Below are 26,133 nucleotides of genomic sequence, written 5' to 3'. Positions count from 1 at the left end.
AACAAAAATTTCAGGTAGTGGCCGACCGGCACTTGCAAACTGCTTCGGGCTCCCACGCGGCAAGAAAAGCTGGTGTAATGGCATCGGCTGAATGTTTTATACCTCTGACATCATGGAAGAGGAGACAGCATCTAACGCAGAAATCCCAAGACTCTGGTATTCGGGTGGACTGAGGGCTACCTGCAGGCAGATAACCCAGGTGTGATGACTGCAACAGTGAAACACGAAGAAGATGCGACCTTTTCTGGGGGAAGAAAGGCCTTCATCAAATCTGTTCTTATTCTACAACCCAGGAACACCTGGTCCTGGAAGGCAATAAATGAGGATTTGAGATGGTTGATTGTGAAACTTTGGCCTTCGAGGAGGGAAATGGTGAATTGTAAGTGCCTTTGTAGACTACCTGGATAATCTGCCTGGATAAGGAGATCTTCTATGTATGGGAAAATTTGAACACCTTTTGTTCTGCAAAAGCCCACTACAGGAGCTAGAAATTGTGTGAATACCCTTGATGCTGTGGACAAACCAAAGGGCCAGGCAGTAAACTGAAAGTTCAAGGATTGCACTGCAAAATGAAGGAATTTCCGATAAAATGGGTGGATGGGAATGTGAAGATAAGCATCCTGCAGGTCTAAGGTGGCCAGATAAGAAGTGGAGGTCAAGAGTGGAAGAATTGTTTGGAGGGATGTGGAAGGTGGGTACATGGAGGAAAGGGTTTAGAAGGAATAGGTCTAAGATGGGTCTCCATGGGCCATCCTTTCTTGGGACTAGGATGAGTCTGGAATAAAAACCTATGCCTTCCTGTCCTGGAGGGACCTTCTGAATTGTAAAAAGTACAGTTTTGTACCTACCATAAATGTAGATGTTCGAAGATCCACATTGCTGCAGTCCTTACACTTGGGTAGTCCGCTGTCCTCGGTCGGCCCGAATATCAAAGTATTAGGCTGACGTCGGTCAAGGCGCTTAAGACTGACATCAGGACGTCAGGGTACAAATGCGCATGACCGACGTCATATCCTCAGTCTTTTCTTGCCCCAGATGTCAGAAGACCCTAAAAAGAAAGGCCAAAACCAAAAGACAGCAAAAAACAACCAACCACCCTTGCACTAATCATATGTACAATATATACAATATCCACAATATTCACAACCCAAACCACACAACCGCCTCTAACTACAGAGGGAAGGAGGGAGTAAATTGGACTGCAGCAATGTGGATCTTCGAACATCTACATTTATGGTAGGTACAAAACTGTACTATGTTCTTCATCTCACATTGCTGCAGTCCTTACACTTGGGTAGAATCCCAAAGCAGAGGTAAGGGAGGATGGCAAAACTATAAAGCAGTAGGGGCTGCCAAAATGCCCTGTAAAATTGCAGTGGCAAAACCAGCCCTAGATTTAGAGTACAGTGGAAGGTGGTAATGCTTAGAGAAAGTATGCACTGAACTCCAAGTAGCTGCCTCCAAAATATCTTTAGTTGCCACCCCCCTTAAAAAGCTGTAGAAGTGGCAGTAGCCCTAGTGGAATGAGGCCTAATCCCAGCTGGAACCTCCTTACCATGATGGGAATAACAGAAAGCAATACAAAACCCAATCCACTTAGAAATAGTTTGTTTTGACACAGGCTTGCCCTGAGAACCCAAAGCAAATGAAACAAATAACTGCTGAGACTGCCTGAACCCTTTAGTTCTGCTCAAATAATATCGCAACTGCCTGTGTATATCCAAAGTGTGCAAAATCTTCTCCGCTTTATTTTGCGGGTTTGGACAAAAGGTAGCCCCATGAATAGTTTGGTTTAAACCCACCCTAGACCCCACTTTAGGCATAAAGGAAGGATTAGTGCGTAAAGATACCCTATCCTTATGGAAAATTAGAAAGGCTCAACCGCCATAAGGGCCTGTAATTCAGAAACCCTTCTCGCAGAGGTAATGGCCAACAAAAAAGCAGTCTTCCATGATAAATATTGCAACTCGGCAGTAGCTGCAGGCTCAAAAGGTTGTAGAGTGAGTTTCTCCAACACAAAATTGAGATCCCAAGCAGGAGTAGGAGCTCTGTGGGGCCTTAAATTCTTTGCCCCTCTAAGGAATTGCTTAAACAAAGGATGAGAAAACAATGGTGGGTCACAGTCATAGTGAGCAGAAATTGCTGCAGCATGAACCTTAATAGAAGAGAAGGACAAACCTTTGTCCAGTAACTCAGCAAGATATTGAAGAGCCACACTTAAATTAGGCTTAGAAACATCAAATTCCTTTGCTGTACTCCAAAATAAAAATCTCTTCCATTTATCTGCGTACACATTCCTTGTACTAGGCCTTCTGGCCTCCAAAATAACATTCAAAACTTGCTGTGGAAGCTGAGACCCTCCAGGGTTTAAAACAGAATATGCCAGGCTGTTAGGTGAAGAGAGTGAAGTTTGACATTGAGTAAATGACTGTTCTCCTGAGACAGCAGGTGTGGAATCGAAGGCAAAGGCCATGGAGGCTCCGTACCAGACTTCTCAGTAATGGGTACCAGTGCTGTCGAGGCCAATCTGGAGCTATTAAAATCATCTTTGGCTTGTCCTGTCTGACCTTTAGGAGTACCTTTGGAAGGAGAGGCAGAGGTGGAAAGGCATACACATGAAGATTGCTCCAATTGAATGAAAGAGCATCCACTTTCCAAGCTGTGGGATGAAACCTTTTGTGCAAAACTTTGGCAGCTGGTAGTTCAGTGGAGAAGCGAACAGATCTATGTCTGGAGTTCCCCATAACACTGTCAATCTCTGAAATACATGAGGATCCAATTTCCACTCGTGGGGATCCATAATTCGTCTGCTCAACACATCTGCTAAGGAGTTCTGTGCTCGGCAGAAACCTTGCCTGAAGATTTAGCTGTAAACTGAGAGCAGTCTCCCACAAAATCATTGCTTGTCTGCATAGAGGATAAGAATGTGTTCCCCCTTGCTTGTTGATGTACCACATGACAGTTGTGTTGTCTGTTAGAACCAACACCTGCCCTGGAAGAAGTAAATCCTTGAAAGCTAATAATGCAAATTGGACTGCTAACATCTCCTTCAAGTTGATATGTAGATGTTGTAGTCTGGCAGGCCACGTGTCTTGTATCCACTTTCCATTTAGATGAGCTCCCCAAGCTTTGTCTGAGGCATCTGTCGTTAGAATCTGACTCGCCTCTGGCCGGGTCACAGAGAGTCCCTTGTTTAGGTGACATTCCTGAGCCCACCACAAAAATTCCTTTTGAATGCAAGGTATTATCTGAATGACAGTGTCCATATCTTGGCAGTGCTGTGTCCATACATTTTTGAGATACCATTGTAGCTTCCTCATATGCAGTTTGGCATTGGGAAGCACCAGAATACAAGATGCCATGAACCCCAAGGCTTGAAGGACTGTCCTTGCAGTCAGCCTGGACTGATGAGACAATTGACGGAAGTAAAGAGAAAGATTCTTTTGTTTGTCCGGGGTCAAAAAGGCCATCTGGGATGCTGTATTCAGTCTCACACCCAGAAAGCACATGTCCTGAGAGGGTACTAGACTGGACTTTATTTAGTTCACAGAATACCCCAGGCATCTTAGCACTGCTATCACATATTGTAAATGATGAAGAAGTTCGTCCTTCCTTGGGCCAGAATCAGGCAATCGTCCAAATAAGGATAGATCTGTATTCCTTTTAGCCTGAAGAAAGCTATCACTGGAGCCAGAACCTTCGTGAACACTCTGGGCGCAGTAGATAAGCCAAAGGGCAATGCAGAGAACTGATAATGAGAAGTCCCAGCCAAAACGCAGATACTTCCTGCAACTTAGCCTGATAGGAACATGAAGGTAAGCCTCCTTGAGATCCAGAGTCACCATCCAGTGATCTTTGCCCAGCAGAGGTAAAAGCTGTTGTAACGTCAACATTTTGAACTTGGGAATGTCCAGATAAGTGTTGAGGATAGATAAATCCAAAATTGGTCTCCACGTGTTCCCCTTCTTTGGTACTAGGAACAGGCGAGAATAAAATCCTAGGCCCACTTCTGGCAGAGGGACCGGCTGTATGGCCCCTATTTGAAGCAGCAGAGAAATTTGTTTGTGAGCCTCTATTCTTTGCTGAGGAGGAACGTCTGGCATGCCTTTGAAAGGAGGCAAGGTATGGAAATAAAACTTGTAACCTTGGTGTATGATATCCAATACCCATCTGTCTTGGGTAATTAAACTCCAATTTTCCTTGAAGAGTGCCAACCTTCCTCCCAAAGGTGCTGCCAGGCAAGAAGGATCTGGCAGCTGAAAAGGTAGGTCATTGGGCCTGTTTACGAAAGGACTGGCCCCTGCCCTCACCGAAGACTGAGCAGGTGAACTCCCTGTTCTAGGTCTGAAAGAGCCCTGAGCTCTGGCCCTACCACGTCTAGATCTACCCCTAGACTGTGAATCATAAGAAGAACGTCCACCCCTTAGCAGGCCAATTCCTACTAAACTTGGAGGCTGAACTTGCAAAAATCTTTAACAGCCTGCATAGACTTAGCCTTGTCTTCCATTTTCTTTAAGACTGACTCCACAGGTGAACCAAACAACACATCAGACTGTAAAGGAGCATCCAAAATCCTTGTCTTAACATGGTCAGATAAATTCTGATCCCTCAGCCAGGCGTGCCTGCGAAGAACTGACCCAGTGGCAGCCACCCTAGACGAGGCCTGTACAGCATCAAAACCACATTGTAAAGAATGCTTACCCACCTGTTCAGAGACATGTACCAAGTCTTGTAATTCTTTACACTCAATGCCTTCCGCCAGAGCATCTACCTTAGACTTCAATTGAGAAAGAAGATAGTTTTGATATTTCAACATGTGAAACTGGCAATTCAAAGCCCTCATAGCTAAGGTGGAAGAAGTAAAGACTTTCTTTCCCCATCTATCCAAAGCTCTGGCCTCTTTATCTGGAGGAACCGGATTTTTTACAACAGAGGCCTTGACACCCTTAGGTCCCTAACAGTTTCTGGGTCCGCCCTAGGACTCTTATAAAGATATTTATGAGCTTCAGGCACCCTGTAATACCTGTCGGTTTAACAGGAGCAGGAGGCAAAGAATCAGGATTAAGTGAAGCCTCTGCAAACACATCTTCCACAACATCCAGAACAGGTGGTATAGCCAAAGGCCTATGCTGGGGTAAAAGCAAAAATTCCTAAGCCTTTTCCTGGAATCAGAGAAGTCCTGACCTTCCCACTTAAAATGTTCCCTCATGGAATGAAGAGTCTCTGAAAAGAAAAATCCTCTGGAGGAGAAGCAGAAGGAGTAGAATCATCCACATCAGAATCAGAATAAGGAGAATACTCCTGCAAGTCTTCAGCCGAAGACTCTGAAACATCGAAGCCTGCTCAAAACTCCCCAACTCTGGTTCCACCCTAGGCCTCTTATCAGGAGGGGGCAAAGAACCTCTAATCAAAGTAATTAAATCTTCTGCCATTTTAAGCATGTGCTTCCTGGGCACAGATCCTGATGAACTAGGAGTGACACCAACAGAAGCTAAACCTGGCCTGCCTCTGGGAGAAGCCTTGGAAACCGAAGGAGAGGGCCTAACCACCCTAGGAAGGGAGGGGAGTACAGTAACCTGAGAAGCCCCTTCAGCCTGACCTGCCTCCTGAGAGGCCACATCCTGCAATATCAAAGTCTCCCCTGGGACTCCAGAGAAGCCTCGGTGAACCACGGTTCCACTGGCGCCTCTAAAGAACCGGCGTCCGCAGACGACTCTTCTTGCCTGGGTTTAGCTGCTTTGTCTTTGCGCTTCTTGAAGAAGGCGCCGGAGCATCCGGCGGCATATTATAATTGCACCGCTTCCGAAGACCAACCTGGCACAATCTAACCTTCACTTAATAGTGCGCTTATTGAACCTAGCACAAAGCGACACCCAACAACGTCGTGCTCAGGCCCCAAACAAGGAATACACAAAGTATGATAGTCCCTATGCGGTATCTGTTTCCCACAAGAAATACAGTTATTCACTTTTTCTGACATCCGGTAAACCACCGAGGCAAGAAAAAACTAAAATATTCCCCAGCGGGTACTTAGCCAACTTTGACTCGGTCTGAAACTCCGAATTGAAAAATTTCAGAGCGCGAGCGGCACTTGCAACGCTGCTTCTGCATCGGACCATGCGGCAAAAAAGACTGAGGATATGACGTCGGTCATGCGCATTTGTACCCTGACGTCCTGATGTCAGTCTTAAGCGCCTTGACTGACGTCAGCCTAATACTTTGATATTCGGGCCGACCGAGGACAGCGGACTACCCAAGTGTAAGGACTGCAGCAATGTGAGATGAAGAACATCCACAAATTCACATAGCACAAAACCAGATAAAAAAGACCACCAGGCGAAGAATCCACACAGTTTATTACTCTGACATCTCGACAAAGTTAGCCTTCAAGGAGTATAACATTACAAACAACCTTTTGAATTGTACCCTGTCTGACAAGATCTTGAATGACTTGTGGGATGAGATGAATTTAGTCCTTTGGGGGCTGTGGGATACCATTTGGGTGAGGTTTTTCCCTCCAGGTCATTAAATATCCTTTTTCCACTACTAACAGGATCCAGGTGTCTGAGGTGATCTGTTGCTGCAGGGGAGGAAGACAGTGAGAAAGGTGGTGGGCAGATAGGGAAAGATGGAGTGCTAGAGTCTGACAGTCACGCACTGTTAGGTCTGTCATGAAAGGGCTGTCTTGGAGTAGTTTGAGAGGAGGTTGGCCTGGCAGAAAAAGGCTTTCTGTCACCTTTTCTGGGGTTGGTGGAGGGTGGAGTGGAAGCCTCCCTGACAAATCTGGGTTTGGCAGGGTAGTTTCTATGACAGTTAAGCACTGGTTAAACAAAAAGGTGTTTGAGGTCCTGCAGCTCCTTGCTCTTTTCCTGCAGGTTTTTAAACAGTTCTGCTGACTTCTTCCCAAAACACAAAGCTGCTGTCAAGAGGAGCATCCATAATTTTACTTTTGAAATCATCAAGCAATGGTTGTAGCCTGAGCCAGGAGTACCTATGGAGGACTGAGGCTAAAGCAGCAAACCTGACTGATGCTTCTGCAGCATCATAGCTGCATTTTATAGTGTCTAGTGACCTGTGCAGCTAATGAAATGGTAGAAGCCACCTGTGCCTTAGTAGATGAATCTGTAATTGAGTTCAGTCGATCTATGGCTTGTGAGACCAGGTCCAAGGCAAATTTGACCATATGTGTTTGGTAATTGATGGCTCTAAAAGGCCAGTGTGGAAGATGTGTAGATTTTCTTCCCTAACCTGTCCATCATTTTATTATCTTTATCCAATGGGAGCAAGGAAGAAGAGGGAATCTGTCTGGATTGTTTATCCTGAGATTCAGCAATTATAGCAAGGTTTGCATAGGAGGCTTGATAAGAAATTTGAAGTCATCAGGGACTTTATAGAACCTGTCTGGTCTTTTTGGAGCTGGTGGCTGAGATTCTGGAGTTTTGGAAGCTGAGGCAAAAACATCCAAGTAGGCTGGATAACTGGAGGGGAAGGGGGATTACATCTGCAAAAGTACATAATATTTCTTTTGAACTTCTGTCATTTGTGTGGAATTCCATTTGAAGTACTCCCTCATTCTGGAAATAGACCCCCCAAAGGTGATGTCTTCGGGTGGAGAATCACCTTCTAAAGAGTCTTCTTCAGGAGAACAATATACTAGGGGAGAAGCCAGTTTTCAGGAATATGAAAGGGACTCATCTGAAGAGGAAGCTGAAGAATCTTCTTCATGTGTCTGTGGATTGGGCAAAGGGCCTAAAGAAGCAGGCCTGGGACTCAACAGCTGGCAGACCAGAAGGAGTCTGTGAGGAAGTAGGCCTAAGGGCCATAAAGGCCTGGAAAAAAGATGGAGAGAACGCCTGCCAATCAGGAATACCTTCTGAAGGAGCAGACAGATGCTTAGATTTCTGTTTTTTTTTTTTTTAGAGAAAGAGTCTTTGGTCTGGGCTGAGCAGGCGTAGGCCTAGGATTTGAGGACACCAGAGGATTATAAGAGCTTTCCTCAGTTATGGAAGCTGCCATAAGCTGTTCAGGCGAACCTGGTTCCCCCCCCAGACATAGGAAGCTGACATCGCTGGTACCTCTGCGGGATATGCAGACTGGAGAAACTAGAGCAGCATCTGAAAAGGTACCCACCAAAGCCATTGGACGTAACTCCAGCATTGGGCAGGACGTCGGAACCCGTAGGTGCAGGCATTTTTTCCGGGCTTGCTACTTTGGCCTTTTTTCTTGCCGGTTCAGCTGATACGGCAGGCGTTGCTTCCATACCCAAAGCAAGTCACTTAAGATGTTGGTTTTCCATAAATAAGTTTAAAGCTGTGAAACGGCTGCACATAATTTTAGGGATGAACTACTGGCAAATGGAATACGCTTTGTAGTCATAGGAAGGCCCTAAACAAAAGAGGCAGAGGTCTTGGTTGTCTTTGTGTGGGATTTGACGTCTGTACTTACACTTTCCCTTCCTACATGACATGGATGGAATCGGCTTAAGGAAAGAACAAAAAAAACGGCAACCAGAATAGAAAATGTTCCCCAATGGGGTGCTTATCTTTTGAACACACTGGCATTGTGAAGAACAAGTGAGCTGACGTTCGACAGGCTGTAGAGAAGCACTGAGGTCTGTGCGTGCGGAATTCACAGGTCTATATTAGAACACTGAAGTTTCAGAACATCGAATGTTCTAATATCGAACCCAATTCAGCAAACACTGACAACATGAAACATTCAGAACAACGAATTTTTTCCTAGGGAAAAAATTTGCTGTTCCGAAACACATACACACAACACAAGCACACCAAACAAACATCAATCCACACACATGCACCTAAAATCTTGCATCTAACCCTACACTAAACTGTACATACACCACAAACTATCCACTTACCTTAACCCAAACCCTAACTCTAAGGTCCTTCACTATCGCACATTCACCTCACCCGTGCCCTAACCCTAACTCACCTACCCCGCCCTAACCCTCACGTCCACACAATCGCACACTTACCTGACCCGCGCCCTAACCCTAACTCACCTAACCCGCCCTAACCCTTATGTCCACACAATTGCAAACTTACCTGAACCTGACCCGTAATGTTCCACCACAGCGCTGAAAATAGCGAAGCAAAGGGAATTCTTTCCCTGGGAAAACATTCAGTTTTCTGCAGCTTCGCTATTTTCAGCGTTCGCTGAATAGGGTTCGATATTAGAACATTAGAAGTTCTGAAACTTTGATGTTCTAATATAGACCCGGAATTCACATATATGGCCCACAGTTTATGGTACCCGCATGTGACATCCCACGCAAAATACAGCAGCCAAGCTAAGCTTTTGTATATGGGCCGTATGTTCGGGTCGCCACAGGCAGAGAATCCCTCATGTTTAGAATACTGCAACATGAGAATAAAAGGACATCAACATATATAAACTGTTCAGCATCAGATTTTTTTTACCTGGAGCACTACAGTCCATTCATTCTCTATTCTTGTTTACCTTAAGCAATTCCATTAATATTTTCTTATTTCTGTTTCTGTCCATATTACTAATGCCATTTATTCAGCTTTCAGAGTTACGTAAATCAATCAAGTCATCGGTTTTCTAAAAGTACCTTCTATGGCAGGACATCAAGCAGCAACTTACAACTGCAGAATAGAGAACTGTACTGTGTGTTAAGTTGTTCCAGTCTTCACCACTAGAATGCTCATGCATGCCCTGCATGTTGATAATGCAGAGGGATACACTTGTGTGTGATGACATCATCATAAGCATAAAATGAAAATAAAATTAAATCAGGATTTAAAGGCTCTACTTGGGAATTCATGGCACCCTATTATTTTGAGCTCAAAAGTTGCAAATACCAAGGAATTCTGTAGGTTGAGAGGTACGAAAGATATGAAACTTGAAAATCATACAGATTTGAATTCAAAGCTAAAGTCTTTCAATCACATATGCAGACAAATTTTATGGAGAGGATGACAGTACATTCTAAAAGGATGTCCTAGAAGGGGCAAGGTAAAAGTCCTATGGGAGACATCAAGTGAGGATTATAAAAAATGTATTTTAAGTAATAGTAAACAGCAAATTTATGTGGCACTGACAGTTAACAGTGTTACAGAAAACTGATGTAAAAATTTCCAATCAGAGTACACCACTTTGTTGCAGTCATCACAGCATCTGAAAATATGACTTATTACACTACCATTTTTCACCAAGGTATAACAAAAAAATAAAAATGAAAACTGCATAAAACTAGGTAACAGCATTAGTGCTGTCTAGTAATGTGGGCTACTGAAAAACTGAGCAACGATATAATATGATTGTCTTGTACAAAGTGAATACCAGCTGGTACCTAATATCCCTGTCAAACTAGCAATGTATTCCATATGCATCTTACCTTTCAAGTTATTCTGCTGCATCTGCTGATGTTCTCCCAACATCTGGGCACTGCTGAAGTCTTTTACAAAACCACCTATGATTACTTTCAGAGTTTGTTCCTTAAACAAATCCAACTAAATGCCTCCAGGCCAACTTTTTATTCTAGTGCTCATTTCCAAACATGTAATATTACTTATTTATTTAACATTTGTTTACCAGGAAAGTCCGACTGGGACAGTGCCCATTTTGAGTGGAGGTTGGGGAGAAACACTCCAGATGCATGTCTTTGGAATGTGGGAAGAAACTGGACTACCAGGAGGAAGCCCACATGAGGGAGGACATGCACACTCTGCACAGAATGGACCACATCCGAAAATCAAACTGGAGAAAGTACAGTTGTGTACACTTACCATAAATGTAGATGTTCGAGTGTATTCACTGTTGCAGTCATTACATTTGAGTAATCCTGCTGGCAGGTTGCCCTCAGTCGGCCTGAATTCCAAAGTCCTGGGTCCTGCGTCAGCTGCTATCACCCCTTCCCTGATGTCAGGTCGTCAGGGGTATAAAAGATGCAGCCGACGCCATTTTCTTTAGTTGTTCTTGCCCCAGATGTTAGGTGCCCCCTAAAAGGGTAGCCAAAATTTATATATATACAAATACATGCACCAATATAAACTTTACCTACATCTACAAGCAAATACACCACATAGGTTGTATAAATCAGTGAAGGAAAGATAAGTGCCATCAGAAGAAAGGGGATGATGGGTGGGTAACCTGGCTGCAACAGTGAATACACTCGAACATCTACATTTATTGTAAGTGTACACAACTGTACTATGTTCTTCGTGTTTCACTGTTGCAGTCATTACATTTGGGTAGAGTCCCAAAGCTATGGTTGGGAGGCTGGAGCTAAACAGCATTAGAAGCAGCTATGAGGCCCTGCAGAACTGCAATGGCAACGCCTGCCCTGGATTTAGAGTAGAGTGACAGATGATTGTGCTTTGTAAAGGTGTGCACTGAACTCCAAGTAGCAGCCTCTAAAATGTCCTTGGTTGGTACTCCCCTGAGAAAGGCTGCTTCAGTGGCTGCAGCTCTGGTTGAATGTGGCCTAATGCCCTTAGGCTCTGGCTTGCCATGGTGTAAGTAATAGAAATGAATGCAGTGGCCCATCCACTTTGAAATAGTCTGCTTTGAGATAGCCTTTCCTTGTGATCCTGCAGCATATGCCACAAGTAACTGTTCTGTCTTTCTGAAAACTTTGGTTCTGTCCAAGTAGAATCTACGCTGCCTGTATACGTCCAAAGAATGCAGAATTCTCTCCCCCTTGTTCTGTGGATTTGGTTAAAAAGTTGGCAGATGAATAGTTTGGTTAAGAGACACACTGGACACCACTTTAGGCATAAATGTTGGGTTTGTCCTCAGAGAGACCCTGTCTGGATAAAAGATGATAAAAGGTTCCACAGCCATGAGTGCCTGAAGCTCTGAAACTTGTCTTGCAGAAGTTATTGCTAGAAGCAGAGCTGTTTTCCAGGATAAAAACTTTATATCAGCAGTAGCAGCTGGCTCAAAAGGAGGCAGGGTAAGTTTTTCCAAGACATAGTTGAGGTCCCATGCAGGCACTGGTGATCTCCTTGTTGGCCTTACATTTTTAACTCCTCTGAGGTACTGTTTTAGTAAGGGAAGAGAAAAGATTGGTGGCTCTGTACTGTAATGAGCCAAAATGGCAGAGGCATGAATTTTGATAGATGTAAAAGATAGACCTTTGTCCAGCATCTCAGTTAAGTATTGCAAAACCTGAGGAATATTTGGCATAGCTGTATCAGTTCCTTGTGCTTGGTTCCAAGCACATAATCTCTTCCATTTTCCAGCATAAGATTTTCTAGTACTAGGCCTTCTGGCCTCCAAAATGACATCCATCACAGCTTTACTGAGAGGTGTGTTTTGTATGACTACATTATCCGCCATGCTGCCAGGTTTAAAGTGCTGAGTTGGCTGTGCAGGATGTGATTGTTTTTCTGGGACAGTAAATGAGGTATCTGAGGTAAGGTCCACGCTGAGCATTGAGACAAGCTCCTTAGTACTGGATACCAGTACTGGTGGGGCCAGTCTGGGACAATCAGTATCATACTTTGTCTTCTCCTGTCTGACCTTTAGGAGTACCCTGGGGAGGAGAGGCAGAGGGGGAAAAGCATATACTGATCGTTTTTTCCAGCTGAAAGATAGGGCGTCCACTTTCCATGCTTGTCCGTGATAAATCCTTGTGCAAAATCATTTTGGTTGGTAGTTGTGAGGGGAGGCAGATAGATCTATGTCTGGGCATCCCCATTTCCTTGTTATCATGCTGAAGACTTGTGGATCCAGGTGCCACTCGTGGGGATCCATGAGGTTTCTGCTTAGTTCGTCTGCCAGAGTATTTTTCCTTCCTGGCAGGAATTGTGCCTGCAGATGTACTTGGGAAGTCAATGCTGTGTCCCACAAATTCATGGCTAGTCTGCAAAGGGGGTAAGAATGTGTGCCCCCCTGCTTGTTTATGTACCACATGACCATGGTGTTGTCTGTCTTTATCAGTAGTTGTCCTGGATGAAGTAGGTCCTTGAAGGCTGTCAGGACATTTTGAAATGCTAGCATCTCTTTTTGATCGATATGTAGATGCATTTGGTTTGGGGTCCATGTGCCCTGAATGCATCTTTCTGCCATGTGGGCTCCTCAGGCATAATCTGATGCATCCGTTGTTAGTGTATGCCTGGCTGGGGGGTAATGTGAATGGTTGTCCCTTGTTTTGGTGACAAGCCTTTGCCCACCATCGAAACTCCTGTTGCAGGCAGGGAATGAGAGTAATCATAGTTTCTAGGCTGTGGCAATGTTGAGTCCAAACACTTTTAAGGTACCATTGAAGTTTCCTCATATGCAATCTTGCATATGGAATTAGTAGGATGCAGGATGCCATGAAGCCCAAAGCCTGCAGAATTTTTCTTGCAGACAACTCGGCCTTTGTTGCCAACATTTTGAAATAGGTAGTCAGTTGCCTTTGTTTGTCTGGCGTGAGATAAGTCATCTGGGCAGTTGTATTCCAGCTTGCACCCAGGAATATTATCTTTTGCGAGGGTACTAGTTTTGATTTATTTTTGTTGATTGTGTACCCTAGGCATGTTAGAAGTCTTTTCACAAATGCCAGATGCTGTAGAAGAATGTCCTTGTCCTCTGCTTGAATTAAACAGTTGTCCAAGTAAAAATATATTTGTATTTCTCTTTGTCTGCAGAATGCAATTACTGGTGCCAGCACTTTGTAAAGACCCTGGGCACAGTAGATAAGCCAAAGGGCAGTGCAGAGAATTGGTAATGCATTGAGCCAGCCTTGAATCTGAGGTATTTTCTGCATAATTGTCTGACTGGGACATGCATGTATGCCTCTTTTACGTCTAAAGTCACCAGCCAAGCATTCTTGTCCAGCATGGACAGAAGCTGCTGCAAAGTCAACATCTTGAATTTTGGTATATCCAGGAATGTGTTCAAAATAGATAGGTCAAGTATTGGCCTCCAGGCCTTGTCCTTTCTGGGTACCAAGAACAGTCTTGAGTAAAATCCTTGTCCCTGCTCTTGCTCTGGTACTAGGTGAAAGGCCCCCATGTCCATGAGGGATGAAACTTGTTTTTGTGCCTCTGCCCATTGATTTTTTGGCAGATCTGGCCAGCCGTTTGCCTTTGTCAGGGTAAGGAACTTGTAGCCTTGTGACACGATATTTAAGACCCACTTGTCCTGGGTTATAATGTGCCAATTTTGAGAAGAAAGTGCTAATTTTCCCCCTAAGGGTGCTGCCTGGAGATAAGTGCTTGGTGCAGGCAGGGGTAAGTCATTGGGATTGTTTCCTGAATGGTTGTGATTCGTCTTCTCCAACTTTGGAGGGAGAAGCTCCCCACTGTTTTGAGCGAAATGACCCTTGCGCCTGGGATCTGCCTCTAGGGCGTCTGGTTCTGCCCCTTTGAGGTCTGTCTGACACAGGAAAGGACCAATTCTTTGTTGGCCAGTGTCTACTAAACCTAGGCGGCTGTACTTGTAAAAAATCTTTGACCGTTTGTATAGATTTAGCTTTGTCCTACATTTTCTTTAACACCTCTTCTGCCTTAACACCAAACAAAGTATCATACTGTAAAGGTGCATCTAATAATTTAACTTTAACATGATCAGGCAGATTTTGTTCCTTTAACCAAGCATGCCTCCTAATAACAGAACCTGTAACTGTGGCCCTGCAGGAGGCCTCTGAAGAATCAAAACTACATTGCAAAGTATGCTTTCCAACTTGTTCAGCTGCATGCAATAAATCCTGCATTTCCTTGTTTTCTGCACATTCAGAGTTTAACATCATTTTCTGTTTAAGCAGTGCCATGACATGTTGCTGATATTTGAGCATATGAAACTGACAGTTTAAGGCCCTTATAGCCAAGGCAGCAGATGTGTAAACCTTTTTTCCCCATCTATCCAGTGCCCTAGAATCCTGTCAGAGGGGGTAGGGATTTTTGCAGTGGAAGCCTTAACTCCTTTGGGACCCTGAAAAATAGTTTCTGGGTCTGCAGCAGGGTTTTTAAAAAGGAATTTATAAGAGTCAGGGACCCTGTAATATCTGTCTGGCTTAACAGGAGCTGGAGGTAAGGAGTCATGTGTAAGAATAGACTCCGAAAACACATAATCTACAATGTCTAGCACAGGTGGGATGGCTAGTGGCTTGTGTTCAGGTAGTAAAAGGAAATCCCTGAGCCTCTTTTTAGATTCTAAAAAATCTTGGCTCTCCCAGTGGAAATGCTCCCTCATGGTATGTATGGTTTCTCCAAAAGAATAGTCCTCAGAAGGAGCAGCTGAAGGTATATATTCTTCAGCATCAGAATCCTCATAGGGGGAAGAGAATATTCCTGATCAGATGAGGAATCAGAAGAAATGGAAACCTGATCTGAAGATTCAGTCAGTTTCTTGCCTAGGCAGGAGGGGGATGGGAACCCCTGATCAAGGTAATCAAGTCTTCGGCCATTTTGAGCATCAGCTTTTTGGGCACAGAGGCCTGACCACGTGGCTCTTGAGTTTGTTTCTTTGTTTTGGAAGGTGCTTTAGTCTTTGCCTTTGAAGCTGAAGTCGGTTTGATATAAATATGTTTAGGTCTGAATACACCCTCAGAAGCCGGTGCCTGCTCAGCGGCTCCGGACCCATCTGAAGGGATAATATCTGAGGCTCCAATAACCTTGAGTTTCCAGTGGGATGGCTAACTCCATGTGGGAGTCAGTAGCAGCCTGCGACTCTAAAGTAGTGGGTGTCAGGGGCTGCGAAAGTGCCTCACTGAGGACCGGCAAACCGGTGATCGACTTAGGAGAAGCTTTGTCGTCGGTTTTGGGCCTCGGTTGTCTATCTCTTTCCTTTTCTTTGCGTTTTTTTGTGAACTCCGGTAGTTGGATGGCTATCCGACGACATTTCTGGATAATTAAACCGGCACCCAAAATAGTTTAAAGCAAAATCATACCGATGCTTAATAGTGCGTTGGTTAAATCTAGCACAAAACCGACAGCCAGAAACGTTGTGATCAGGGCCTAGGCAAGGAATACAGTAAGAATGAAAATCCTTATGAGGTATTTGCTTCCCACAAGAAATACAATTATTAACTTTTTCTGACATCGGTCTGGAGCAAGAAAAAGTTTCCCCAACGGGGTACTTAGCTTTATAGAAGACTTCGGATCTGAAACTCGTACACAATAATCTCAGGAGTCGGCCGACCGGCACCTGCAAACTACTGCTGCTTCGGGCATCGCGCAGCAAGAATGACTAAAGAAAATGACGTCGGCCGCATCTTTTATACCCCTGACGACCTGACGTCAGGGAAGGGGTGATAGCTGCCGACGCAGGACCCAGGACTTTGGAATTCAGGCCAACTGAGGGCAACCTGCCAGCAGGATTACCCAAATGTAATGGCTGCAACAGTGAAACACGAAGAACATCCTCTTGTTGTGAGGTGACAACACTAACCGCTGCAACAGACCATTTATACATATTGTCCTGCATTTATTCCCTCATCTGAACACATTCCAATAGTCTCATGTACCTACTTTCAATACTGGCCAGCTTCTTATGGTCTTCGATAGGCTTGCTGTTCAGTATGTGCTCATCTCACATCTCTTGTATTTCCCCTTGTTTACTCTCTTCTTCTCTCCAAAACCTTCAGTATTAATCCAACTTTCAAAATCTAACCTCCTGAAAAGTATGATTATAACAGCACTTTCCAGAATGCTACAACCAGCCGTAGGAATACTTGAGGGGAGAAGCACTTTCCAGAATGATACAACTAGATGTAAGAATACTTGAGGGGAGAAAGTTAGCAGTTCCGACTGCCAATGAGCACAGTTTACAAAGGCATTTTGATCAATGAAAGGCAAGCAAGACAGGGAATGGCCAAATAAAACTGGGGATGTTTCACTTTATTTGGAATGTAAAATATAAGTGCAGCAGCACTTGATCTAGGTGGTAAAAACAAGGGAAGTCAACAGGTTTAAGTTATGAGGGGATAAAAGGCAAAATATGAACAAGTGGGGGTGTGCATGCACAATGTACTGACAATACTGAAAGGCTGCATTAAAAAGGGGGTGCAATCAGTTACTAATGGAGAGCTCAGAGAAGACTGATGAAGTCTTGGAGAAGAGCAGAAAGCTAAATGAGCCCCAAAAAAGTCCCCCACTCAGCTGAATTACTAAATAAACAAAAACAGGTAGCTGTACTTACACTGTTCCCTCATGCCAGCTTCCTTGCATTTCCGTAGTCGGCACTGTTGGCACTTTCTCCTCATGTAGGTGTCCATTTCACAGAGACCTCCATTCTTGCAAAGGTATGTAGCATTCTTGATTACACTACGGCGGAAGAAGCCCTTGCATCCCTCACAACTGAGAACATTGTAGTGAAATCCTGAAGCCTTGTCACCACACACACTGCAAACTTCATTCCCTAGCATCTTTGGGGCTGGCCCCTTCTTCCGTTTTCGTTCAGGCTCATCTGCTGTTAAATATATAGTGGAATGAAAACATTTGTAAAAGCTACATTAATGGTAATAGCTTTTTTACATATAAACAACACAGATTTTACATACAGAGATATTTTGACAACTCACAAAGCATTAATACACTGGTAAAGTACAGTTGTGTGCAAGTAAACTTAGCATATAAGAAGTCAAATATTATCAAAATGATAAGTCTGGTTGAGTAGGCCTACCCTTGTCAACAGCAGGAGTTGTCTACAGGTATACTTACCTCAAGTTAAGTTATGTACTTAATTATAATGACATAACTGGATAAGCAGGTCCATTCTTGTCAACAGCAAAACTAATGCCATTAGGCAGCCTGGCATCAGAGACTTTCCTAGGCTACTAAGCCAGTCCCTTTTATCCAAAGTCATGCAAAAGGGCATTCTTCTCCAAATCTCGATCCTGCCAAATAAAGGCAGGGAGTAAGACTATGAAAGCAATAACAACCTCTGTAAGCAAGACGGAAAGAGGGTGGTGTGTGGGTATGCTAATGAGGATGGACCTGATCACATCAGATAACAAGAGTTATGTACTTACTGCAATGACACGTCTGGATAAGCAGACCTATCTTCATCAACAAAAGGACAGAGTCCTAAGCTCAAATAAATTATGGTCCCACAGGACGACCCAAATCCAGAGATCACATCCACCTTATAGTGTCTTGTAACACTACTCAGGGAAGCCAAAATAACTGCTGCATAAATATCATCTAAAGATGCATTTCTGAAAAAAGTCTGAGATGTAGCCACTGCCCAGCTGAATGTACTTTAGGCTTCGAAGGCATAGTTTTGCTGTCTTTTTCTTTGCAACTCAATTTAATATATCCCATCACACAATAATGTAATTTTGGCAAGTTTTTGTTAGAGATAGCACATAACATTTTCAGTCTTTCCTCAAATGTAATTCTGTCCATATAAAATGTGAGCTCTTTACAGACATCCATGCAATGCAGCAGATATTAACCCTCTATTATAAGAGATAAGAAATACAGGCAGGATGACAAATTGAGGTTGGTGGCTTAAGACTATTTTTTGTTGCTGTAGGTGTCTTTTGGTCCTGTACCTGCTGAGCATCACAACACTTCCAGATGGACTTCGGCCCATTCATTCCTCTACGGTAGGGAGTCCTCCACAACCAAGAAGCAAGAGTTATCCGGGAGGGGGCGTCATTCAGACACACATGGTATTTGCGAGTGTTCTCACTGACATCCCAGCTATGAGGACATTTACTGTGGTCCTAACTCCCACAAACACTGTTTGGCAGACAATCTCATGAATGAATAGGCTTCCTCAATAAGAAGTCTGATTAGAAATGTACCCTTAAAGCAGGTTTTATGTTCTTTTAAAGGTGTTAATGACCAGAAATAAATTGGAACCCTGCCCTGCACTGTAGTGCAGAGGGTTGGAGCCCTGACTATGACCCAGACAACCTGAGTTGGATTAATAGCTCGGGAGCTGGAGGAGAAGTATAGCAGAGGTGAAAAGGAATGGATTTTTGTCAGCTCACTAGAGGGAAAGGTTTCTGCCAGAGAACATAACTGCCAGCAATGGGGGCAGTGCTGTAATCACACACACAAAAAACAACGTGCAGGACAGTAGCTGTGGGTTACTCTGCTCAGAGCCAGTTCCTCTTCCCACCCTGCTAATGGAAAGGTCCCAGTCGCTGGGGAAAACAACAATAACTGAAACATTGATGACAAATACAAATAAAGGTTATTCCTTCTTTACTGAGGAATGAAAAAAGTCTTGTATCAACAATATAAGAAAGATAGTCTGTCAGTGCAGAACTGAAGACATGAAGGGATTCAAGCCTGCAGAAATAGCCAATAAAGAAAAACATACCCCCTTATTCATACATTTTACTATTGTTTGGGGTTCAGAGCAGAAGCATGCATTTTGACTATCGTGATGTGGTATGAAGAGAACCAGAGTAACAATAAGGTTAATCAAAAGAAGTGGAAATTTGAATGAGGAGTACCAAACAGGTTTTATCATCAGGGATTCAAAAGGTGTCATAAATACAATTTTCTATAGAAGATGAGGCCTGTAGCAGAGGTGGAGGAAAGTGTCTGGCAATCAGAAAGTGGTTTCTTGACACAGCCATTTCCCATTCCTTTACTGCTTCTCAACAGAGAAATCAGGAAATAGCCATTCTCATACATGTTTATACAACAAGCCACTGATGTGTTGTCATTGTAGACAGCTACTGTACCTTGGGGTCAGGCAGTTGTGAACAGGAATGACATTATCTCTAAAGCAATGATGAGCAAACTATCTTCAAACTGTGACCATGTACATTCGACAATCTGCCCTTGAAAATTCTCCCCTCATCCTTGGACAGACAGAGGCATTCATAATAACTGCAATTAATATACTGGAACTTGACATGGATTACAGATTGGAAGGTCTGGACTGCAAAGCCATCATCTGACATGTAATTAGTAAGCTGTTTTAGTCTTAATCTGTACTGACATACGATCTGCTAAATGGGGCCACTACTGTTCAATGAAGAACCCTCATTCACTTCTTGCTGAAAGGAACAATATGAACTGTGGCTGCTATTAGGTCCTCACACACAAAGACAATGTCACTCGGTGAGACTGAACATTTTTTGGGATCATGTTTTGTTGTGGATGGATCCTGTATATGGGAAGATGAGCTTTGATTGACAGTGTGTCCATGGTTCATCCTGCAGAAATCAGCATTTGAGAGGGTTCATAGTGGGACTTTGCAGCCTTCTCTACATTACCCAATGGCTGAAAAAAAGATATAGTGGAATCCCAAGCAGACATCAACTTTTTCTGAGTTGCAGATTAGGAAACATCTTCACTCCTTGTAGCTTAGAATTTGCTGAAGGCACTGATACACATTTGGCAAACTATTTGAAGGTTGAAATGAACTGAATGTCAAAGTCTGAAATTGGCTATGGTCACCTTCTACCCAGAAGCACAAAAACCTTGTGGAATCCTTGGCAATCTAGTTGTGGAGGTAGACAGCTTTAAGACCCACATAAAACATCCAGTCTCCTGTTGACAAAACAGGAAGTATGGACTATACCATGACAATCTGAAACATTTCTCAAAAAATAAACTAATTTAGGCCTCTCAAGTCTAACGTGTGCTTGACGTCTTTTTTCTTTCTGGGTACCAAAAATAACCTAGAGTAATAACTTAATTAATTCTACTCCAGTAGGACGTCATGGATAAGGCACTTCTTTAAGAAATTTAATATCAATTTTCTTGCTATACTTTTGATGGGAATGGTCATTTGGCAAGAAGACAAAGTGGGGCTGTTGGAGAGGTATGGAAGAGAATTTTATAGCCTCAGGATATTATTGAGCTTATTTACCTTTCCTCTGTGATGGCCAACCATGATTGCAAGTGGACGAGCCCCCAACTGCCATCAGAGAGAGGTAGTCAGGTAAAGTGTATCCCAAAAAAAGGATAGTGGCACCACTTGCTCTTGCTAATTGTTCTTGCCTCTTGGTTGGTGTCCACTCTAAAAGTTACCACAGTCACAAAAGTTTCTTCCACATCACTAATTAGTCGGTTGTTGCCGGCAATAACCACAGCTGACTTGGGCTCTGCTGCAAACTAGAAAAAGTGTCCTGGGCTGCCTATGAAGGCTTTCATTGGCATGTGACAATGTTTCACATTACCTCAGTAAGCATCTTATAAAACTTGCCTATTCACACAAATTTCATAACTTGGACAGAGATGTAGTCTGTTTTCATAATGTGACCAAACTTTGAAACCTGACTCCTCTTTTTCTCAGGCAAATTGAGGACTCTTCTACTTTTAAAAAGCACCAGCACATTCACTTTCTCAAAATGTGGTTATGTCACTGTTCTACCACACCTAGTTAGTGTTTTCTACAACAACCGCATTTGCCCACAGTTCCATACAATTAAACTCTTCTGGTATGAAGCTCAACTTACAACTCTTTCTGTATATGCTGTGAATATCATCCTACTGTGAATAGCCTGGACAGTCTTTTCTACAATAACCTCCTTCATCTACTTTTCTATTAAACTACTATAACTACTACTACAAGGCTCACTTTAAGCACAGCCTAGAACTCCTTTTGTATATATTGTGAATATCCTCATGGCTTTTCTACAACAATCTCCTGCATGGACAATTCCATTAAAAGAAACAAAAACAGAACTACTCAGTAGGTAAAGACAAGTGTATCCAAAAATAAAGTAAAATCCGTGTAGCCAGAACACTCAAGTCACCAAATAAGAAAAAAACAAGTTTAATATATCATACAAGCTAGAATGTTTTCACTCAAAGCTTCATCAGTTGCAAAACAAATTAATTAAAAGAGAAAGTTTTATGTGTATATATATATATATATATATATATATATATGTAAAACCTTAAAACAATTACATGTTCATGACATATTGCTTCCACTAAAGAAAAATACACGTCAATCAAGTAAACCATGTTGTATTTAAAGACAGTCTACATTTCTTTAAAACAGGCTTCAGTGAGTTGTGTTCATTTAAGCCTGGAAAGTGATCTGCATAAAATAAATTTATAAAATTATATTCAGCAATTTCTGTCCTTAGGTTGATATCACCTCCTCTGCTGTCAGGAATAGTAAGTTCTAGTGCCATGAGCTTAAAAACATGTTAAATTATTATTTAAATATTATTTTATTATTATGGAAGGAGCAGTGGTGGCGTTGTCACCTCATAGCAAGAGTTCTCCTGTTCAATGCTCGGCTAGAGTTCCTTCTGTCCGGAGTCTGCATGTCCTCCCTGCATTCCTGTGGGTTTCCTCTGAGTGCTCCAGTTTCCGCCCACATTACAAAGATGTGTCTGGAGTGTTTCTCCCTGTGCATCTGTTGAAAACTGGCTTTGTTCCAAGTCGGACTTTCCCGGTTAACAAATGTTAAATAAATAAAAATAAAATAAAGTGTGTTTGTATAATGCATTGGTTTTTACCTTTCTCCTAATGTCTGATAGATGATTACCAGTACATTCTTTTAATTTCAGGTCAGTTTTACCTATGTAGAAAGAAATGCAGGCTTGACATTGTGCCAAATATACTAGGTGTTGGAAATCATAGTCAGAATAGTTCTTCACTGAAAATGCCCTGTCAACTGTCGGGTGCTTAAAGCATCCCCTTTTTAAATGTATTTGGAAAAGGTACACTTATGACCTGGAAGTGTGCCCAATCTGTATCAACTTCTTTACAACATAATAAACTGTTTCCATTACGTGACATTCTAAAACCAAAACAGGGTACTGTGGGTATTAGCTTATGAACATCTTCTGAAGTAGTTAGGATATGCCAATGTTGCTTAATTAGAAGTTATGTACCTACCATAACGTTCCATGTTAGTTGTCTTCTCGCGCCTTCTTTCTTGCTGGATGGGTTCGGAGCCGAGGATCGACACTTGCTAAGCTCAAGAGTCACTTCCACCAGCTCGAGGCAGCCCCATATCCCATGATGCAAGGCGGAGATTACCCAGATCTCGTTTGGTAGCTAGAGGAAAAATTACCTACTATCTTCCCCCAAGGGAAGAACAACAACTAACCTAAGAAAAAACTGTAAGGGGAACCCAGGTAACTAAGTGCAGAGCTAACTGGTGTCCAAGGGAGAAATCTCCCAGAGAAGAGGATAGTTCAAGGTCTGTCCAGGCTATTGGGACAGGAGGGAGGGACGCAAGAAAGAAGGCGAGAGAAGACAACTAACATGGAACGTTATGGTAGGTACATAACTTCTAAATGTTAAGTTGTCAATCTCGCCTTCATTCTTGCTGGATGGGACCGCGTCCCTAGCACCTCTACCCTGGGTGGCTCAATGGAACAGACTCTTGAGAACTGTGGAACCAAAACTCGCCCTGTCCCTGGAGGCCAAATCCAATTTGTAATATGAGACGAAGGTATGAGGAGTGGCCCAAGTGGCTGCTGCACAAATAGTGTCTAAGGGTAGTCTAGCCTGAAAGGCTGTAGATGTGGCTAGGCCTCTGGTAGAATGTGCTTTTGGTATTGAGATCAGCTGTTTGCCCCTAAGCTGATAAATATAAGAAATAGTGGAAGACAGCCATCTGGATAAGGTCACCTTAGAAACAGGGAGACCTTTCTTATTTTCAGCATAAGAAAGAAAAAGCTGATCAGACTTTCTAGATTGCTTTGTTCTGTCCAAGTAATATCTGAGTTGGCGATGAACATCTAGGCAATGCAATTTTGTTCCGCCTTTCAGAATAATTGGGAAAAATACTGGAAGATCAATAGATTGGTTTAAATTTGTCTTAGAAGCAACCTTGGGCAAAAAGGACGGATTAGTTCTCAAAGATACTCTATCCTTGTGGAAGACCAAGTAAGTGGGACGAACACAGAGAGCATGAAGTTCAGACACCCTTCTAGCCGAAGTAATAGCGACTAGAATGAGTGTCTTCCAAGAGAGAAATTTTAACGAGCATGTAGCAGCCGGTTCAAAAGGGGGAAGTATTAAGGATGCCAGCACTAAATTTAGATCCCACTGCGGTGGAGGATCCCTAACAGGGGGTTTAAGTAGGAAGATCCCTCTGAGAAAGGCTTTGCAAAGTTTGTGAGACATAATGTTCTGGTCTGCAAATCCGACATGAAAATTCGAGATTGCTGCCAGCTGGACTTTAACTGTGGAAGAAGAAGAACCAGAGTGAAAAATTTCAGCTAGAAGTCCAAAACTGACTGAATAGGGGCAGTAAAGGGATCTATGTTCTTAGACCTTGCCCAAAAGGAAAAACGTTGCCATTTGCTCGAGTAAATCCTTCTGGTAGTGGACTTTAGAGAAGCTACTATGATATCCCTAACGGGATTAGAGATCATAGGAAGCCTGGCTAAGGAAGGAAGTGGAGCAACCAAGCAGTGAGGTTGAGGGAATGAATGGACCGGTGCAGCTGACCCGACTGGTGGGTCAGAAGATCTGGAATTGGGTCCAGATACCAAGGCTGCACTAAGAGATGTCGATGAAGGAACGGGAACCAAATTTGTCGAGGCCAGTAAGGAGCAATGAGAATCAGCTTGGCTCTCAAGTCGGTAGCTTTCTGAAGCACTTGAGGAATCAACGGAAAAGGGGGAAAAGCATAAAGAAGTCCCCGGGGCCAATCCTGGGTTAGAGCGTCTCTGGGGGGATGGCCTGGAAGTGGAAAGAGAGAGAAGAAGTCTGGGCATTTGCTGTTTTGGGGTGTAGCAAAAAGGTCGCAGCAAGGAGGGCCCCACTTCTGAAAAATCTCTTCCGCTATAGATTGTTTGAGAGACCACTCGTGAGGCATGAGTATAGCTCTGCTCAACCTGTCCGCTATGATGTTGGTTTTCCCAGGGATATGCGTTGCTATCAGAAACCGCTGAGAGGAGATCGCCCATTGCCAAAGTCTGAGAGCTTCTCGACACAGAGGATAGGACTTGGTCCCACCCTGTTTGTTGATATACCATACTACGGACATGTTGTCCGTGTGAACTGCGATAGTTCCTAAAGGAAGAAAGTCGTTGAGGGCTTGTAACGTTAAAAGCACTGCTCTCATCTCTAGGACATTTATATGCAGGTGGTATTCGAACGGTTGCCACGTGCCATGGACCATCCTGCCCTGATAATGCCCCCCCCACCCGATCAGGGAGGCATCCAAAGTGACCGTGGCTACCGGGGCCGGGGGGGACAAATGGTCTGCCCTGATGGACTAGGGGGGAAGAAATCCACCAGGATAGGTGGCTCTTGCAGATCTGTGTGACAAGGATCTTGTGACGCATCGGCAACTGCTGGAAGGACCACTGGGTAAACAACATCCACTGTAGGAGACGCATGTAAAAGCGGGCCAGAGGAAGAAGTGTGATGGCAGCTGCCATTAGGCTAACACTTTCAGGACCAACCTGGCTTGTACCTTTTTGCTGAATAGAATGATCCGAACATGATTTTGGATATCCAGGATTCTTTGATTTGCTGACATCCGAGTAGTGTCTAGATCTGCGCCTATAAAGGTAATAGATTAGCAAGGCGATAAGGAAGACTTTTCGAAGTTGACAGAAATCCCTAACTGGCTGCAGAGACATAGAGTGTAATCCCTGGCCTGGAGAAGTTGATGCCTGGTGGTGGCTGTGAGGAGCCAGTCGTCTAGGTACGGAAACACCTGGAATCCCTGATATCTCAGGTGAGCCGTGACCACTGCCATGCATTTGGTGAACACTCTGGGGGCTGTGGTGAGACCAAAGGGCAGGGCTCTGAATTGAAAATGACTGGTACCCAGCCGAAAGCAGAGAAACTTTCTGGAGCGTCTGTGGATTTTTATGTGATAGTACGCATCCTGAAGGTCTATAGAGCACATCCAGTTGTCTTTGTCCAGAAAGGGCAAAATCGATTGAAGTGTGACCATGCGAAAACTCGCCTTTTTGACAGACTTGTTTAGTCTGCTGAGGTCTAATATTGGTCTCCAGTCTCCCGTCTTTTTGGGGACCAAAAAGAACCTTGAGTAGATTCCGGATTCTAAATGGCCTGCTGGAACTGGCTGGATGGCCCTTTTCTCTAGAAGTTTTGAAACCTCTAGCTTTGCAATTTCCCTTAGACCGGGTGGAAGGGATCCTTTTTGAGGGAAGGGGCTTTTCTCGAAAGGTATTTTGTAACCCTCGGATATGATCGACTGTACCCATTTGTCTTGAGAAAGGGAAAGCCAGGCTTCTGGGTACAGTGACAATCTCCCCCCGACTGCCTCCAAGGGTGGGCAGTCGGGCAACAC

The 26,133-nt window shown here is 43.6% G+C and overlaps 1 protein-coding gene across 3 annotated transcripts in view; it reads right to left on the bottom strand.

The window, feature by feature from the left end:
• Positions 1–26,133, bottom strand: part of NR1H2 (nuclear receptor subfamily 1 group H member 2) — a 1,405,479-nt gene that overhangs the window by 771,991 nt on the left and 607,355 nt on the right. For 2 of the 3 annotated variants that reach the window (XM_044059298.1, XM_044059299.1), the window contains exon 4: positions 17,116–17,385. In XM_044059298.1, coding sequence (XP_043915233.1) covers positions 17,116–17,385 — 270 coding nt within the window. The remainder of the gene's footprint in view (positions 1–17,115; positions 17,386–26,133) is intronic. The other variant, XM_044059300.1, reaches the window with a different exon arrangement.

Source organism: Protopterus annectens, chromosome 17.part0, assembly GCF_019279795.1.
Source record: "Protopterus annectens isolate FY-2018-M chromosome 17.part0, PAN1.0, whole genome shotgun sequence".
Classification (NCBI taxonomy): Eukaryota; Metazoa; Chordata; order Ceratodontiformes; family Protopteridae; genus Protopterus; species Protopterus annectens.
The sequence above is the reverse complement of the archived record's forward strand: the minus strand, read 5'-3'. Positions and strand labels throughout refer to the sequence as shown.